The sequence below is a fragment of the Nymphaea colorata genome, chromosome 9 (assembly GCF_008831285.2).
Source record: "Nymphaea colorata isolate Beijing-Zhang1983 chromosome 9, ASM883128v2, whole genome shotgun sequence".
NCBI classification, from domain to species: Eukaryota; Viridiplantae; Streptophyta; class Magnoliopsida; order Nymphaeales; family Nymphaeaceae; genus Nymphaea; species Nymphaea colorata.
Window position 1 is genome coordinate 361,828 of NC_045146.1, and position 18,975 is coordinate 380,802.

The 18,975-nt window shown below is 39.1% G+C and overlaps 2 protein-coding genes across 3 annotated transcripts; one reads left to right on the forward strand and one right to left on the reverse strand.

Annotated features, from left to right (window-relative positions):
• Positions 1 to 914: 914 nt before the first annotated feature.
• On the reverse strand, positions 915 to 4,806 carry LOC116259914 (uncharacterized). 2 transcript variants are annotated; one of them, XM_050079406.1, is made up of 2 exons: positions 4,540 to 4,806; positions 915 to 2,257 (listed from the first exon to the last, which is right to left on the reverse strand). In XM_050079406.1, exon 2 carries the CDS (start codon positions 2,255 to 2,257, stop codon positions 1,205 to 1,207), a length of 1,053 nt encoding a protein of 350 aa, XP_049935363.1. In that variant the 5' UTR covers positions 4,540 to 4,806; the 3' UTR covers positions 915 to 1,204. The 2 variants fall into 2 exon arrangements, with proteins under 2 accessions (XP_049935363.1, XP_031493772.1); XM_031637912.2 differs by lacking the exon at positions 4,540 to 4,806 and adding an exon at positions 4,294 to 4,533.
• A 5,663-nt stretch (positions 4,807 to 10,469) lies between these two features.
• Positions 10,470 to 14,651, forward strand: LOC116260399 (trifunctional UDP-glucose 4,6-dehydratase/UDP-4-keto-6-deoxy-D-glucose 3,5-epimerase/UDP-4-keto-L-rhamnose-reductase RHM1). Its single transcript, XM_031638719.2, has 3 exons — positions 10,470 to 10,938; positions 12,057 to 13,667; positions 13,778 to 14,651. The coding sequence occupies exons 2-3, from the start codon at positions 12,069 to 12,071 to the stop codon at positions 14,234 to 14,236; spliced, it is 2,058 nt and encodes a 685-aa protein (XP_031494579.1). The 5' UTR covers positions 10,470 to 10,938; positions 12,057 to 12,068; the 3' UTR covers positions 14,237 to 14,651.
• The last annotated feature ends 4,324 nt before the right edge of the window (positions 14,652 to 18,975 follow it).

Sequence of the window (18,975 nt, forward strand, 5' to 3'; positions counted from 1 at the left end):
AAAAAAGCACATACGATGATATTCGACCAGCAGGTAAACTTTTAGCAAACGATGTTAAAAAGGGAAAAAGAATTTGCATTTGACAGCAAAACCAGGGAAAGTGGCAAACTAGAGAATCAAACTCAGAACATAGTTGGCACAAGAATCAAACTCAGATCAGTAGATAACTGGGCCAATGGATCAGTGAGTTGACTAGCCGACTCGATTGAGTCAAGTCGTAAGTTTTTATAATGTTTTTTTTTTACTGTAACCTTGTAGTATAACCTACTCAACATAGAGCAACATGATCTTGGTTATGGTTTGTCAACAACTTTAACCATGACCGAAGTCACGAATATAAGAACACTTGCTTAACTTGTATTTATCTTTCTTTCTCTGTTCAGTCACCTGTTCCTCCATGGACATCTAAACGTTTAGAAATTGATGGTAAGAACATATTTGCAAATAATTGAGCTAATGTTTCTTTCATGTCCTTGATAAAAACTTTCATGAGAGAAAAAAAAAAACCAAAAAATGGTTAAGAACTTAAGAATCAAGATGAATTTTTACACCTTATAAAGTTTAAAACAGTTAAAATCAAACTTGAACGATTCGGATTCGAGTCACCGATCTAGTGAGTCAGGTAATTTTTTGCCGAGTCGCCTGAGATTTGGTGTTGATTCGCTTGGGTCCTGACTCGTAGCCCAGGGAGAGGACGATCCCGAGCCGACGATCCCGAGCGATTCCCAAGTCCACTCGCCAGGTTGGCCAAAAATGGTGCCAGCAGCTAAAGAAAGCGTCGCATATCCTTTGACTCCTTCTAGGTTCAAGCATGAAAAGCACATCCAGAATGAGAATTGTGGATGGTGTTCTCAAATTCGCAAGGACGAGAATACTTGTTTGAAAAAAAAAAAAGGAAAGAACTTTCAATAACCTGAAAATGGAAGTCAAACTCAAGTTTGCCTTGCAAAGTTTTACATAAACTGAACATTGCCAGTCAATTATACCGTTGCTGAAGATGGAAACTGTAACACAGGAATTCCATTTGTGAGCCTCCACTTGAAAAATAGATTCTTGCCAGCCACGAAACTGCTCACTTCCACAAGGCTAATTTTCCGCACAGCAATCATGACTCATAACATGAGCTGCTTTTGCACGCTTAAATGCGGTTTGAAGCTTAGATATGTGGTTTTGAAGATTGTTTTGCCAAGATAGCAGAATCCCATTAACTCAGATGCGACTGAAACCAGTCCAGTATCTGTGCAATTGGTAAGCTAGTCATTTCATGATATGCGAATGCAAGGTTAAGCTCCTCCTGAATATGGCTGGCCCATTCATAATTGTCTGGTAATACCTCCTTTTCTGCAAGGGCTTCTCTCCAACGTACAATACGACCATCACTCACCATGAATCCCTTTTCATCTATAATGCCTTTTTCATGGAACGTACGAAAAATTTTGACAGAAAGAGCTTCATCCACGCCTGGAACTCGATCAGACAAAAATTTGGGTGACAATGGGAATTCCGTGCATCTAATTTCTGAAACTAAGATACCTTTCTTCTTAAGACTTTCCATATATTCAGATATCAATCGTGCTCTTTTACGGTCTTTTGGCATGTGAACAAAAAGAGTTGGTGGGTAATCATCCGGCAGTTCTTGGTAATCAAAAACACCTTCCGCAATCATAATAGTGATGCTACTAAATTTTAGTTTAGTTGCAAGAGCTGAAACGAAATACCCACCAGAAGAGGCCCCAAGAGCTGTCAGAGGGAGCTTTTCCAGCTTTCTTTTCTCAATCCACCATGTGATAATCTGCTTAACACTTTCTTTTTCTTTTCCTAATAACCAGCATCGGCCAGTGCTTGAAATGGTGATAACAGCAAATTTATGAGCAAGAGCATTAAGGACAATAAGACGTTCCTCAGGTAAGCCTACACAATTTGGGCAGCTTTGAGAACGATCCCAAAAATTTGCAGCTCGTCCATTACAACCATGAGCCAGGAAGAGAATAGCCTTTGGAGAGTCAGGTATCTGCCATATGACATCAGTTCCATTCACGAATTCAACAGTGGGAGAAAACTGAACTGCAGACCGAAAACTGTTCCATTTGAGCACCGACAAGTGAAATGCATGATCTGATTTGGGGTTCTCTATAGAGAAAAATAGGGTTGTTGTAAGGATAAGCAACAGAAATGCAAAAGCCACTGATTTCCATTTCTGTGCTCTATGCCATGGAGTATCTGTTCGATATGCACGTCTTAACATTACAGTAAACATCTGCAGGTAATAAAAATCATCAGTGATACTTTAACAAAAAAAGAAAGAAAGAACACTATGTATTCATGAAGAAGAAAAAATATTCCACTGATAAACATTTGAAGAAGAAAATTGAAAAGCAAAACACAAGAAAAAGTGGACATTAACTAATATACCTCTACGTAACAACTGTCAATTTTATGATACAGTCAATATGTCGTATAACATACTAAGTTACTAACATAAACGGAACAGAGAAAATAAGTGAAAATAACTTTTAAGAGAAGAAAGAGGACCCAATCACTAGTAAAACAGATAGGCATATAATAGCAAAAGAAAACCATTTACAGTTGAATAGCATGGTGTAAGAAAATTATTAAACCTGATGGTAAATTGATTAGCCCAGAATCTGACAAGTTCTTTCTGTGGTTAATTCCATGTACATATGACAGCATACCAACATATCTTATCATGGATACATGGTTCAGGACTGCCATGTGCTTTCTTATTTATATCTTGTTAATGTGTGCGAGATAGCCTTGCCAATGCATGAATTTCGAACAGAGGAACCCTCACACACATTCATAAAACATCAATAAGAAAATAAGCGGCAGTCCTGAACCATGTGTCCATATAAGATATGCTGCTATACCATGGAATTAACCATAGAAAGACAGAACCTATCAGCCTCTAGGCTTACCATCAGGTTAAATAATTTTCTTATGCCATAAAATTTAAGGTATGAAAAACAAAGTGAGAATGACAGTGGCAGATGTTTAAAGAATACCCAAAGGATAATGGACTGAGATTTAACAAATGAAAATAATAAGTAAATCAAGTCAGTCATCATCTGCGGCTTTATCATTCCTTTTGGAGTTCACAGTTTTGTAAATCAAGAGCTTACCACCATAAGTACTTGACAGCTATTTTTATCAGTTTTTCATGTTCAGCTTGTAGTCCATAGAGATAAGCCATAAGCTAAGCACAAGCTAGCTTGTGTGTCGGTGCTAGGAGTGCAGTGTGTTCATTTATAAATGCATTCCTAGATACTGGTATTTATCATCATATGCGTGGCAGCATCAATTTCACTGAATGGTTGAGTTCGCAGCAACAAAATCCTAACAGAGGACTAATGAAGATATGTTATACTAAAAAAGAATTAGGAGCCGGCAATAGTAAGAAGATGAAGAAAATGATATATTATAGTGCAAGTGATATTAATTATAATATAGGCTTTCAGGCAGCATAGGACGTACTACTGTATTATGAGCTATATCCAGTATAAAACACTTCATGATTGGGAAAATTCTAAGTTTGGGCAAGATCTTTTATGATTTGCCTATTCTTAAGTCCTCACAAGAAGTATGATAAGGTATCAGAAAGATTCGGGCATCTGTAATAGAACTATTAAACTACAACATGTCATACACTAATTGTGGGTATCAAGAACCTTTCAACTTTAAGATGGAACAGTTGAAGTCCTCTAGAGATCCATTATGGTTTCATGTATTGCTAAAAACACGCTGGCATTTTTTTTCTAAAGAAAGAAAGCCATGGGTTTAGAAATTTTGATCTAGGGAGATGTGCTCGGAGGGACCAAATGCAGGCTTTGTTGAGGCCATGAATGAATTATCGTCGCGCTTGATCTAGCACAGTATCAAGATGCTCCTTTCTCTAATAAAGATATACACAAGGTGCACATGTAACCACAAAGAAGACAAAATCGCAAGCCTTTAGAAAAGAATGACCAAATGATAAAAAACCAAAACAAAGCTCCAGACTTATGCACATTTGATATCTAATGCAATATGAAGTAGTAGGGAACATTTGATTCGAAATAAGAACATATGTAATTAAGCAAGAGGAATTTCCATATAAAAACTCAAAGTTGCAACTGGCAAAATCAAAGGGTGTGAAGCATGATATTCACGAAGAAACACAAAATTATAGGGGAGCACTTGGTTGGAAGAAAAATTATAGCAAAGCAAGAGGAATCTCCATCTGCGCCCGAGAAAATCACACGGGTGTGAAGCACAATTTCCAGGAAGAAACACTACCATGTTCCCCTTTTTCAGCAAAATGCATGATTTCTATGACGAATCAGCAGAACACTAATGGCTCTCCACATCCTCCTAGAAATGAAAAACATTCTCATGAACATGTACAACCACTTTTCGCCGCCAAAGCGAGAACTCGCCAATATTCGGCTCCGGATTTAGGCGGATTAGGGGAAAGAAAAGCAAAAGCAGAGTGCAGAAGAAGCCACTAAAATTCCACATAAATTCAAAGGTGCAGCAGAGTACCTGAGGCTTCAGATTTGTCTCAAAGAAGGCGAAAGCAACGTCAACGGGGAGAGGGGAGGGGGGGACTCTTTCACTGTGACCTCTCTCGCTCGCTGTCGCCCTCTCGTGTCGTGCCTGTGTCCCAAGCGCCGGTCAGGAACAATACGCAGTCTGGATCTTGGTATCAGATTGTGCCACCTGCAACGGATTTCAAGAGACTCAGGGCCAGGACAGATCAAGGGTCTCGCAGGTGAGGGGAGGTCAGGACTTGGTTTCAGCCTTCAATAGATACTTTAGGATGACATGTCTCACCAAAAATAAACACAACAAACCATGTCCATGACATTCAAACCCACTAATTCAAACATGGTGGAACTTGTCAAAGTACTAAGACTTGTCTTAGACTTGTGGCTGAGCATGTGAAATGGGATGCCTCTGGAGGTTTAATCTCTCCACCCAGATGCTCTTTAAGTGGGGCAGATTGATGCTCGGGACAAAATTTACCAGGTAAGCTTTGGTGGTGTACTGATCAAGGATGTCCAAAGCAATAGAAGAAAGATTTTTTTTTCGGGCTAGTTTGAACTTTTCTCCCTTCCTTCTAGAATAAGGTCAGGTAACCCTAAGAGGTTGTAGCATATTGGGCGGCAGTGCGATTCACCTCTTAAGAGGCTTGTGTTTAAATTTTGAGGTGTTCACTGTCACATGCCCCTCCTCTAAACTGTAATAAGTCTTAAAGCGAACTTTGTGAAACCCTAAAGGTAGTGGGCACAAGGGGGTTGGGGTCTCTCTTATAGGTAGTGGAATGAACCATTCACCATTAATTAAAAAAAATGAAAAAAAAAGAATCAGGTACAGGTACACATGAAGAAGTTCAAAATGGTGATTAACTTCACCGAATTTCTATAGCCTCTTGAAGTGTGCTTCAAGGATAAAAGGTCTAGGATAAAAGCTCAACACCCTGTTATTGTTGAAAAAATACAATGGCATGTTTCCTTTCATCAAAAAGTATCATGTTCCCTAGGTTGAAGACTTTTGTGACCAATTTCATGAAAGGAACTTCAAAGGAGACGAAGATGGTAGGGAGCTTGAGTAGGTGACTTTGCATTTTTCAAGTTGTTAAGTTGTATTGAGAATCAATTTATGAGAAATCTGCAAAATTGTAATGTTGGTGGGGAGCTTGAGTAGTGGAACTTTTTTCTTGCATTATTTCTCAAATTTCGTGGAGAGATACTCATAATTAAATTTTTAGTAATGTATGAAAACTATAAGACTTAGTTGTTCAAAGTTATATTGGATTCTAAAAAAGAACATTACACTCCAACATTATTGTTAATATTTGATCAAACAAAATATAGACCAGCAAACCATTTCACTATTCCAGGAATTGACTTATATATAAGGTCCTGATACTGTGTGTGCTATTTTCTTACCTCATAAGTCTTTCAAGGATTAATCCTTCTTATCAATCCATCTAATCATTTGCATCGGTTGATTGATGAAGATCGGATTGGTGTAGCTCGACCTCGTGCTATAATTAGTTAATACGGCTCAAAACTTCTTATAAACGGACCAAAGTGCCCTTACGGTGAAATGATGGAACACGGGCTACGCGAATGACACACAAAATAGGCATTAAAGTACATTATCCATACATGTTTTACGGTTGACCAAAATTATACCCAGATTTAATATCAAAATTAGTTGTTGCTTTTTTAACTTTAAATTACTTTTCTACCCTCATAATTATTGAAAAGAAAAAGATATTCCTACACCCATCCGTGGTTTTCATTTTGGGATCCCTGGTTGAGAAATTCAGCGTTTGTTTAAGTCGTGGATTTAACCTAATCAGCCTTCGTTCTCAGATCTGAGGCTATCAAACGTAGCATTAAAGATCCCCAGTTGAGAAATTCACAGTTTGTTTAATTCATGGACTTAAAATCAGCATCGGTTCTCAGATCCGAGGCTATCAAACATAGCCGTACCGTAAGAGTATCTAAAACATAGTTACATATGAAACTACTAAGATTTCAACTGAATTTTTTACCATAAGACTTTGTGTCTGGTTTATGATGGAGACCAGTATGATGGGAACAACACAAACCCTTGTTGGCTGTGGGGGCAGACGCAGGTGTTGTTGCCCACACAGTCCCAAAAAAAAAGTTCAATTTTATTTTATATTTGATATTGTAAGGTACTTTTTTTTTTCATTTACATATTCATGTTCTTTAAAAATTTTAAAATTTTATAACTACTGCCCTTGATATTGTAAGGTACTGTCTTACTTTATGTACCACCGACATCATGTGCATCGATCTCTACTTTATAATCATTTATTGAATCCTATTTTATTATTTCAAGTTGTTTAATTTCATAAATGATTAACATGTCATCTGTAGTTATATTCTTATTCACCATACAAGTTTAGCAAATGAAGTCGCCATAGACGTCACAATAAATAATTTAGAAATAGTAAAGAACTCTGTTCCAAAATGCAACTACCAGTGCTTGAATTAATGCAGATATTCAATTTGAATCTGGATTTTTTTTTTTTATAAAATGAATCCAAAGAATCGATTCGGCACCACCTGGATCCAGCAAAGAGGCGAGTTTGGTGCAATCTGCTGCATTCGTGGGACCCACTGGAAGAAACCCGACCCGGGCTGGGTGTTTTTTGTGATCTGGATCCAGGTTGGAATTGGATCCCACCTGGACCCAGCTGAAAAGTCTGTGGATCCATCCGGATCTGGGTCCAACATGGCGGCCACCCACCTGTGCTTTCCTCTTTTTCCGTCAACATCTGACAGTCTTGACTTTATATATATATATATATATAACTATGTTTGCTTTAGTATTATACCCTAAGTATGGGCATAAGAATGATCTATACTTGCATCCATGTTTTCCAAAAAGAATTCTAAAAAATACAAAAATTTCAAAAGCAAATCTTCCAAAAGCTTCAAAAATGTGTATGATTAGAATATCTCCAAAAGTTATGACCAAGGCACCAAAGTAATGACTTACCTTTCAGCCTTAGTCTAAACCTTGAGATGAAACTAGACCATAAAAGTCATAAAATCCTAGATTAAAACCTTAGGTTTGAAAACACTAAGCTAAACTAAAGCATAAAACCATCTAAATCCTTGGTTAAAATAAAATTGAAAAGATTAAACTATAACTGAATCAAAGCCTAAAACTTTGGATTATGTCACAACCTAAATCCAAACCCTAAAGCAGAAGCATTTGAATATCCAAACGAACATGTCACATCTAAGTCCTAAAGCCCTAAAATGAATCTTAAGATTTAAATTGGTAACTCAAATCAACATCTAAAGGCATAAATCATTCTCAAAAACATTAAAACTAGAAGAACCCAATGGCATCTCAAACTCTAGGTCCCAAAATTGAAGATATTTCAAACTTTGATTACTTTAAAACCTTATCTATCAAAAAGCAAAGTTCAAGCCCAAATAAGTCTCACACAGTTCAATTCTAGATCAAAACTTCATAAACTGAGGCCAAAACATAGGATCTTGACCTAGTTCTTAACCTTTAACCCTTAGAAACACAGTTCTAATAATCAAATCTTTGATGAAGCAAGCATTGTATAGCTTTGGCCTATGATCACTAGAGAGACAATTTAATGACATTTCACTACGAAATCCTAAGTTCTGAAGGCCAAATTAGTTTTTTTTTATTAAACATTAGTTTCAAAATTTAAGGCACATTTGCTTTGTTATGGCATTAGGAACATGATGACATCTAGATACCTACACAATAGAAGGGTAAAACTTAGTCTTTGGCTTGATTACTCTATTGTTGACATCCTAACAACAATGGTTGCTAACTAAGAGGCAAGCCCATGCTTGCTGTCGGTCCAAACCCAATTTAAAGTGGAAGGAATTGAATTCCATTTTCTAGACCTGATAAAGAAGAGAGCCTCTGACCCAAAACTGGTCCTGATCAAACCCACTTGCACCATTAGAAGGGGAAGAGGCGGGAAGGATAGGAGATTGATACAACTGAAAATGGTTGAGCATATCACCAGAGGTGTGAAATCGGGCATGCTTGAGGCTCTGCCTCGTTCAAAGTTTTCAGGCGTCTCTGCAGCAACAGGCTCGTTCAGGAGTTGTTGTCGCTTGCAGACTTTTATAAAATTCATCCGACCTCTGATTGAGCTGAAAATTAGTCTACAGATTGTATGATTAGGAATAGACACCCAAAATTTGGTCCCAATCCGATGCTTCTACAAGAATTGCGCCCCTCTGGAAGACCTCGAACTGTCGCAGGATAGAACAAGCGACTGCTGGTGCTCCTCTTCGATTCTGCTCGATTTCAGGCGAATTAAACGAAAAATCCCCAAATCAAATACAAGGAATCAACTTCAGAAAAGATTATACGAAAGTCAGATCACCAGATTTGGAGTTTTTCCTAATTTCTGACGAGATTTGACTCACTGCCGCCGACTGGTAGTGGAATTTTGGAAATCACCGCCGATTTCCGCCGGATTCTGGTAGTGTAGGATTTCTCTGCGGTCTGTGAGGAAGACAAGCACGGTGGCCGGTTGCTCAAATGTTCCATCGATTTGTCACGATCCTCGACTGATCAGGTATGGATTGACGGTAAAATAGAGAGCAAAATATTGGGGAGATGTCCTTGAGGCGTACGCCTCAAGCATAAAAAAAAATTAATTCATTTTGAAACATTTTAAAACTTTAATTCGGGCTCCCCCAATGCTGCTTTGGAGATGTATCAAAAGAGGACAAAGCACCTCCTCCTTTCCCCCTGCCCCAGAGATCTAGGAACAAGAACAAGATCTTGATAATGCCGGGTTTTAGTGGCCGAAGACCGATCTTACTCCAATACTCTGCGTCGATTACAACTATATGGTTAAAGTTAACCAAGAAAACATATCCATTTGAGATGAAAAAGTATTTTTCATAATCTTGTAAATAGCGCGTGTCTTCTCTTGCCAAACGTTTTCATGGGAAACAAACACAGCTTGATACAAAAAATGTGCTTTTCATGATCACTTGTTTAGGAAAATTTTATATGCGTTTCTTGTCTCATGAAAAAGTAGTCATTTTCCGTCAAACAAATGAGTGCGAGCTTATTGCTTGGAAGGAAAAAGGTTGGAAGGAGCACATGAGTTGCCTGCGACCCCATTATTGTTGAGTTGCCATCTAAGATTAAAAGGGAAGGCCTAAATTTCATTTATTTACCGAAAACCACCCAATCTCTGCAGCCGCCACATTTTTACATTTAATATAACTTATTGGAATATTGACAACACATATTTATACGCATGCACGCAACTCGCGCCTCAAACACGCATCTTTTTTGCCACCCTCGCACAATTATTAGAACAACTCGACTTTATTTTCTTTAACAGTGAGAATATATATATATATATATATATATATTTATTTATTTATATAAAAAAACTAAATGATAACTCTAGCTTTTTAAAGTCATTTAAACCTTTTAATTTCCATAGTTTGATCCAATATGAAAAATGATTAAAAAAAGATAATAATGATTTTTATTATTTAATATTAGTTTATATTTTTTTTCAATTAATTCACGTGTTCTAAATGAAAGGCTTTAGTTAAATGGTCGAGTGATTCTATATAATCAAAGTTTTCATCCACTCATTCTATATATATATATATATATATATATAATATTTTAAATGAAAATATTAGGTTTAAAAACAAGTTGGAAAGAAGAACTGCAAGTGTCGGTGGCTAAAAATGATTGGCAGTTGGAATTTTGAAGATTCTTTTTTGTGACACCACAGAAACGAATTTAGCGCCGTGTGTATATTTATGTTTTGCAGTTGCTGATTTCATCAAGTAGATTTCCAAATTCGATACGAATTGTAAAGCGCTTCGAACTTTGTTTTCCCTTTCAATATAAAAAATAAATCTCCCTCCGTGTGATATTCTTTATCACGGGAATTTCACTGCCGATCGAGGAAAAACTCCAACGAAGGGATCTGCTTACCAGTTGTCCGAATTAGAGTCTCATAATTTTGTAGTCGTTTTCTTGTTGACTTAATTTTCATAAATAGCGAATGTTCATCAGCGGCTTCTGTTTAGGAGCCAGGAAAGGCAGGGAGGCGTTTTCCTTACATGACCCCTCTCTCTCCCTCCTCGATCCTGCCTGCTGTTTAGGAAAATTCATGGTCAGGTCGTGCCATCTCCACATCCGCTAGTTTCTTTACCTCCTAACTGCCCTTCCTCTCTCTTTCTCTCTCTCTATAAATTCCCACCTTCCTCCCTCCCTACATTCTTGCACTAAGAAAACGCATCTACCTCCGACTCACCGGTTTCCATTATTGCTGGTCATCCCTTTTTCTCCTGCTCTCTGTTGGTGCTACGTCTATTTTCTTTGGACCACTTTAGGTTTCATCTCATCCTGGTGAGTTATACGTTCGTCCGTCTTCTACCACTTGCATCTGTTGATTTTCTTCGTGGATTTTAGTAGTTAGGACCTGATCTTGAAACACCATTATTACAATTTCTGGTTATTCAGAAAATCTTCTCTTTTTGCTCTTCTGTTGCTGTTACTGTTATGTTCTGCCTTACGAAACGGTATCAGAATTGCTCTCTTTGATCTCTCGAAGCTTGATCTGAATGGGTGTATAACGTTTTAAGGGGATTTTGTTTTCTTAGTGTTGTTCTTTGTAGTTTGAATACGCTTTAGATCCGTACTTGTTCAGCCAGATCTTGCATACCCAGTTGGCCGATCTCTTTATCCTTTGATGTTTTCTCTCCCTTTTTTGGATTTTGTTGTGCTGCTGTGAATATAAAGATTAACTAGCAACCTAATTCTGCACGAGTTCTGATTTGCTTTAGAAGGTGAGGGGACACAAATATAATTTTTTGGTTCTTGATTGAGTTAAATGTGTCCAAGTGGTAGCTCTCTGGTCAGATCTGCGATCTTCTATGGTTAAGGCTTCCTTTGCACGGATTTCTCCTTTATTTGGCATTTTTTGTCGGTTTACCCCTTTTACCTTCATTCTGTAGAAGCTAAGATGGGAGGTTAACTATTTATTGGTCCGGCTAGTTTGAATTTCTCGTTTTGTGCCTTTAGTTAACTTTCAGCTACTATAGGTCTGTATTTGAGTTATATCTTTGTTTAACAAAAATTCCTTTTCTTTTCGACATATAAATTGCTACTTGTTTTGGTTGTACTTTAAGCCAGAGTTTTTTTCTTCTTTCTGCTCTTCTTCTTTTGAGCTGAGAGAGAAGGCACCAAAGTTTTTCTTCTTCTTTCCTTCTTTTTTTTTTTCAATGCTGAACTTGATGTCGCATGTCTAATGGATGACGTAGTTGGCAAGAAATTGCAGAAAATCTGTAGGTTTTAGATGCTGCTGCTCATGTAATTTATCTTGTTTCTGTTTCCTTGATTCCTTTTCTTTAGCTCTTGAATGGTTTTCTTTTTTCTGTTACCAATGAGTGAATATGAGTTTCTGCTCTCACTAGTTCATTACTTCTCCTCCTGGATTTGTCTGAATTCCTTATGAACCTATGCAGAAACTATAAACAATGTCAGCTGTCGGGAACCAATCTGCGCAGGAGGGCAGATACACTCCTAAAAGCATTCTTATCACAGGTGCTGCAGGTTTTATTGCCTCACATGTTTGCAATAGGCTTATCAGAAACTACCCCGAATACAAGATTGTGGTGCTTGATAAACTCGACTACTGTTCCAACCTTAAAAATCTCAATCCTTCGAGGTCCTCACCAAACTTCAAATTTGTTAAGGGAGATATTGCCAGTGCTGATCTCGTGAACTTCCTTCTGATCACTGAAGGCATTGACACTATAATGCATTTTGCAGCACAAACCCATGTTGACAATTCATTTGGGAACAGCTTTGAGTTCACAAAGAACAATATTTATGGAACTCATGTCCTTTTGGAGGCATGCAAAGTCACTGGCCAGATCAAGAGGTTCATCCATGTGAGTACTGATGAAGTTTATGGTGAAACTGATGAGGATGCTGTAGTCGGGAATCATGAAGCTTCCCAGCTTCTTCCAACGAATCCCTACTCTGCAACAAAGGCTGGGGCTGAAATGCTTGTCATGGCCTATGGTAGATCCTATGGGTTGCCGGTCATAACCACAAGGGGAAATAACGTCTATGGACCCAATCAATTTCCAGAAAAGCTTATCCCAAAATTCATTCTCTTGGCCATGGCAAAGAAAGAGCTCCCCATTCATGGTGATGGCTCCAATGTTAGGAGTTATCTTTACTGTGAAGATGTGGCAGAGGCTTTTGAAGTTATTCTCCACAAAGGAGAAGTTGGCCATGTTTACAACATTGGGACAAAGAAGGAAAGGAGGGTGCTTGATGTTGCGAAAGATATTTGCAAGCTTTTCTCAATGGATCCAGATAGGGCCATCCGATTTGTGGAAAATAGACCATTTAATGACCAGAGGTACTTTTTGGATGATCAGAAACTGAAAATTTTAGGTTGGTCAGAGCGAACTACATGGGATGAGGGGTTGAGAAAGACCATGGACTGGTATACCAGCAACCCAGATTGGTGGGGTGATGTCTCGGGTGCATTGCTGCCTCACCCAAGAATGCTAATGATGGCAGGGACAGAGAGACATTCTGACATGCCTGAAGATTATGCTCAGGCTTCTCCTGTGACGACTAAATCTCGTCAAGATCATATGGTTGTTCCACTTCCAAAGAGCCCAAAGAGTCCTCAAAAGTCACAGCTAAAGTTCTTGATATATGGCCGTACTGGATGGATAGGTGGACTTCTTGGTGGACTGTGTGAGAAACAGGGAATACCCTTTGAGTATGGAAGAGGCAGAATGGAGGACAGATCACAATTAATAGCAGATATTCTCACTGTAAAGCCAACCCATGTTTTCAATGCTGCTGGAGTGACCGGTAGGCCAAATGTTGACTGGTGTGAGTCTCACAAGACCGAGACCATCCGCACCAATGTTGCAGGTACTCTTACTTTGGCAGATGTGTGCAAAGAGCAAGGATTATTGATGATAAATTTTGCCACTGGATGCATATTTGAATATGATGCCGACCACCCAGAGGGATCAGGCATTGGATTCAAAGAAGAAGACAAGCCAAATTTCACTGGTTCATTCTATTCAAAAACTAAAGCAATGGTAATTTAAATTTCTTTCTCTCCTTTATGTTTATGAACAATTCCACTTTAGTTGCTTCTCATGTTATTTCAAGTCTATTTCTGACGAACTTATTCATTTTGGTGATCCAGGTTGAAGAGCTTTTGCAGGAATATGACAATGTGTGCACTCTTCGAGTTAGAATGCCCATCTCATCTGATCTTAACAACCCTAGGAACTTCATCACAAAAATCTCCCGCTATAACAAAGTGGTCAACATTCCAAACAGCATGACTATCTTGGATGAGCTTCTGCCCATATCAATTGAGATGGCAAAAAGAAATTTGAAGGGCATATGGAATTTCACAAACCCAGGTGTTGTAAGCCATAATGAGATCCTGGAGATGTACAAGCACTATATAGACCCAAGCTTCAAATGGTCTAATTTCTCACTTGAAGAGCAAGCCAAAGTTATAGTTGCACCTCGAAGCAACAATGAGCTGGACGCGACAAAGTTGAAGAAGGAGTTCCCGGAGTTGCTTTCAATCAAAGAATCACTTCTGAAGTATGTCTTTGAGCCAAACTCAAAGATTGCTAATGGAGCTGCTTAGGAATTTGTTTCTCATGAGTCGTGGTTATGCTGCCTGACTAACCTCTATAAGCGGAGTACTACTATGGTCTACAGTCTTTGTCTTTTTCATTGTTACTTAGTTACTAGATCTAGCTATCAGGTTTCATTTTTATGATATTTAGCCATTTCCATCGGTTACTACATCTAGCTATTTCCTTTGTCCATTGCCAAATGAGTACGTCTAGCTACTATTTTTCTTCTTCTGGTACTTCGGCCCATACCTTCTCATTGTTTAGCTCCTTTCATGGGCTCTATCTCTCTCTCTCTCTACCCGCCCCCATTGTGTCTTACTCTTCTGGTGGCTCCATGGGATGGGATTGGCTGACACGAGACTTTTTTGCTAATTCATTTGTATTTGACGCACTATTCTTCTATTGGATTTTGCATTTTTGTAATTTTTTTCTTTAGTTGGTGATCCTTTTTGTCCTTTCGTTATCGCCGCTGTGTTGAATGCACAAATTAGGGATAGGATTATCTTGAACTTTTAACGTGTTGGAACATGCATACATACACATCAGCACTATTTTCAGGAGATTATCAATGTTCGCTGGACATGGTCCAAGAGGATTACGTTTATTTCTGTATGGTGTGCTGAAAATTTGCCCGCACCCCCTCAATAAGGCGATAAACTGGTAGAATGAAAGGTATCTTTCTGAGCAGCTGCTAAGGAGATACTTTCTAGCAACAGGGCTGATCGGATTGTGGAATACCGCAGCCAGAATATGAAGGCGCCACTGTTCAACTTACGGTTCAGTAATCAGTATGTTGTTTTGGTGATTATCTATGGTCCGCAACGTTGCCAAGCTTGTACCAGCATTAAGAATCGCTCAGCATTGAACATTCTTTTATGTCAAACGCCAGAGATACAGTTCATGTTATCGTCTTTATGAAGTTGGGAATGTAAGATCAGCAGAAATAGGTACTTTTGAAGCCAAATTGGACTGGGTATTAAATGTTTAGATTGGCCTGTCCTGTTTTCATTTCATAAGCTATTGTTTTTGTTTATGTAAGAGCTAAGATATATCTTCTTTAAGTGAGAAACCTTAATGGAGCTATTTTAACTGTAAGAGTTGTTTCTGATTGATTCTTTTAGTTGGTTGCAAGTTCAACTGTAAGAGTTGTATTGTGGGTTGTGACACTATTCGTGATGTCACAGACGCTTCATGCTTTTCAGGAGTTGTTTGGATACAGCTCCACGCCTCCTTCTGTGGGTGATGTTAGGCTGTGCTTTTCCATTGCTTAATGTACTATAACTGATAAATACACGACTCTTGCTGTATTTAGCGGATCTGTCTGATATGTTATATGGTAACTACCAACTAGAGAGAGAGAGTGGTTGGGAGCTCTCTGATCTGTTATCAACGCGAGAGAGAGAGAGAGAGAGAGCTAACTGCCACAGTAGGGAACAGCACCTCCCATCAATGGTCTAGGTAAAAAATGCATACATGTTAAACCACTGGAAACCCTCTTCCCCAGAACAACCAGCATTGGTATTGCAACGCACCCCAACTGGTTAAGATCTAGCTACACCTTTCTTCATTTGTTTGATAAGTTGACTTTGCAGTTGGTGTAGTACACCACTCCTTTTGTATAGATGACATTTTTCTTCTCTATTCCTGGAAGGGATCCTACTTATTCTCCAACCCATCTGTTTTGGATTCTTTTCCTTCCAGAAAATCAATCGCTTTCTTCCAAACAGCATCAATGGGATCTAAGCCTTCGACTTCCTTTCTCTACCAATTCGGATCCACTATTTAATTACCAAGACTGGAGAGCAGCTGGTAAGGGGAGTTTTGTGAACACGCTGATGATAGTGGCTAGAAGGAGGGAGTAGATCAGATCCACATAATCAGTACGGCTTTACATGAACCAAGTCGAGCTGTACAAGGTCCGTTCAAGCTCTATTCGATAGACCGAGTCACGGTTCAGAAATTACAGAAAAAGAAAACCTTAGATTAAACAAGCTTACTTGAGTTTAATCCAGTTGAGTTCATATAACTTGAACTCAGTTCGTTTATAAGCTCGAGATTTTAGTTAAACAAACAACAAGTCGGGCTAGTTCGAGTTGGCTTGACTCATTGTACGGCCCTATTATAGCAGTGGTACTAGGCCTGCTTCGCCTCCAACTCATTAAAAACAAGCAACTACATGGCCAAATGATTCTTTAACCCAAATTCAGAATAAAATCGACTATCTTTAACCCATGATCTCTTGGAAAATAATGGACTAAGTTTTCAATCCACCAACATAAACACAAAGATCCAAATCCAAATACAGACAGTTCGGCCAACAAAAGATCGACAAGTGTCCATGTTCATAGGATCAAGACTTGAGAGTATGGGTCCACCTCCAATTTGAATTTTGTGGAGGAGGAAACTCGAGCTAAGCAACAAGACATGACATGGATCATGGCCCGTTGGCTTAGAGTAGTCATAGACAACTGGATAAATTTGGTCCAATATGGATCCAAGACCCAGCCAAAATGCAGGTAAGCTCCAAAAATCTAACCACCTAGCTCGAGGGGTGAACACAAGGCGAGTCAAGCCCGAGTTCAGTCAGCTCAAACTCGGTTCGACTAATGAAACATCGTGCTCGAGAATAGCTCGACTGTAGCAGCTCAAGCTCGACTCGGCAATTACGTGTTGAACTCGAGCTCAACTCGATTAAGGCTCAACAAACTCGTTTGAATATAATTGATATTCATCGTTATGTGTTGAGCTTGAGCTCGACTCGATTAAGGCTCGACAAACTCATAAACTCATTTGAAATATCGCGTTGGGTGAAAGTTTCGGCTCTTTTAGGTGGTTGGATGAAATATCCCTCCTGCTTACCCAAATAAGCACCCAAATTAATCTGATTCATACATGAATTTGAACTTCGAACGGATGATAAGTATCAAATGTAAGTTAATTCCAGATACAAAGTTAAAACGGTTCAGTTTCAGAAATCCACATTGAGTCCAAGTTGTTCGGACCCCAATAGATTCTACACCCGTAATTGAGAACTCTAGGGTGTCGAATCCTTGGGACTCGATATTTCTGATCTTTGGATGATGAAAACCTGACGATCCAGACACTCAACCTGAGTATTGATGCTCTTGATTTTCTTCAACTTCAATAAGATCAACGATTTTAAATTATTTATTTTTCTTTTCTTTTCTTTGTTCTTTGTTTAGTTATTTATTTCTTTACTAAATCATGGCAGTTAAGCAGACTGGATATACTCTCATTCGACACAGGAGGAAGAACCCGAGTCTTCTTTACAGTGTATTATTCTCCAGGTGCTACATTTCAGTCAAATATAATTCCGGCGGACAGTAACTGTCACCGGCTGCCGGGAACTAGAGTTGCAAACTCAATCTTGCTGCACATCGTCCGTTAACTTGCTGGAACTTTTTTATTCAAATTTTTCTTTTCAGAGATTTGATAAACTAAAAGCCATCCAAGATAAACGAGAGAAGGTTAAAGACTCGAATGATCAATCTTTTCCCTCCAAGAATCCCGTCTGCTTCAGCACCGAATCCCTCACATTCCTCAGATCGCTCCCCTTTAGAGTCCTCCCGTTGCCCGTACACATCGAGAATGCCGCTATTCGGTCACTTCCGGCGGCGAACCGCCGCTCCACAATTACATGGGGAGGGATCATTTCGTCGTCGGCGTCGCCCTCTACCTCCCCGTCCTCGCCACCCTCCACCTCCCCGGGCGGGGTGCTGCCGGAGCGCCACGGGAACGGAGACAATCCATTCAGTCGCTGTCCCTCCCCGTCCTCGCGACCCTCCACCTTCCTGACCGGGATGCTGCAGGAACGCAACGGGCCCGGGGACAATGCATTCAGTGACGTCCCTTTCGGCGAGTTTACGGTCGAGTGGTGGCTAGTAGTCGGTTCAGGCCGGCCGAAACGAATGACGCCTTCGTCGGGGAACTCCTCCATTGCGTTGGGTTGGTCACGCCGGAGAATATCTGAGGTCGCCGGAGAACCTTCGAGAGGAGGGAGAAGTGGGTGGGAGTGATGCGTATTTATAGAGAAATGCTCGGGGTGTAGGAGGGAGAGTGCCGTCTCGAGCACACCAGCGCCGCCAGGCGTTGTCCGGGTCAGACAGAAGCTTGTGGCTTGTCGGCTCGGGAAACGGAATGGAATCGGCCGAGCTGCCGACTCGGTGAATGAGCCGATCAAGATTCAGTAGAATCGGAAAAAATTGATGCTATATTTATTGTTCAAAAATAAAAAGAGTATTAATATCAAAGTTGATATCCAAAATATAAAAAGTAGATATAGTATGGAAAAAGTAGATATAGTATGGAATATTGACATGCCAATTGATTCATCAAGGTTTCCTATGCTTTATTTTCTTTATTTTTGTCAATTATTTAACAAGACTTAAATTTTTTTCATTTTAAAGTCACTTTTCCAAGTTATCTTATTCTCGATAGTCTTACACCTGGCACATATTAGTAATGGAATTTTGATATCTCTTTGGTGGTCCGGACATGGTCCGGACCAAGAGTTGTTTTAATAATAAAGATTTTAAGCTTTTACTTCAATAAAAAATAAAAGAAAAACTCATTCAATAACAAATAAGATCAATAGATTCAGATGTTTTTCCAATTCAATGTAGATTGGATTTTGACTTAAATGCTAAAATCTAATCATTTGTAAATATTTACATTTAAAAAGATAATTAGCTTCCTAGTCATCAATATGTTTAGTTTACTGATGTAG

What these genes read in the sequence shown, in the direction of transcription:
- LOC116260399 (XM_031638719.2), top strand. Translation starts at nt 12,069, where the DNA reads ATGTCAGCTGTCGGGAACCAATCTGCGCAGGAGGGCAGATACACTCCT. An exon ending in ATTCAAAAACTAAAGCAATG is followed by an intron (nt 13,668 to 13,777) that starts GTAATTTAAATT and finishes TTGGTGATCCAG; the next exon opens with GTTGAAGAGCTTTTGCAGGA.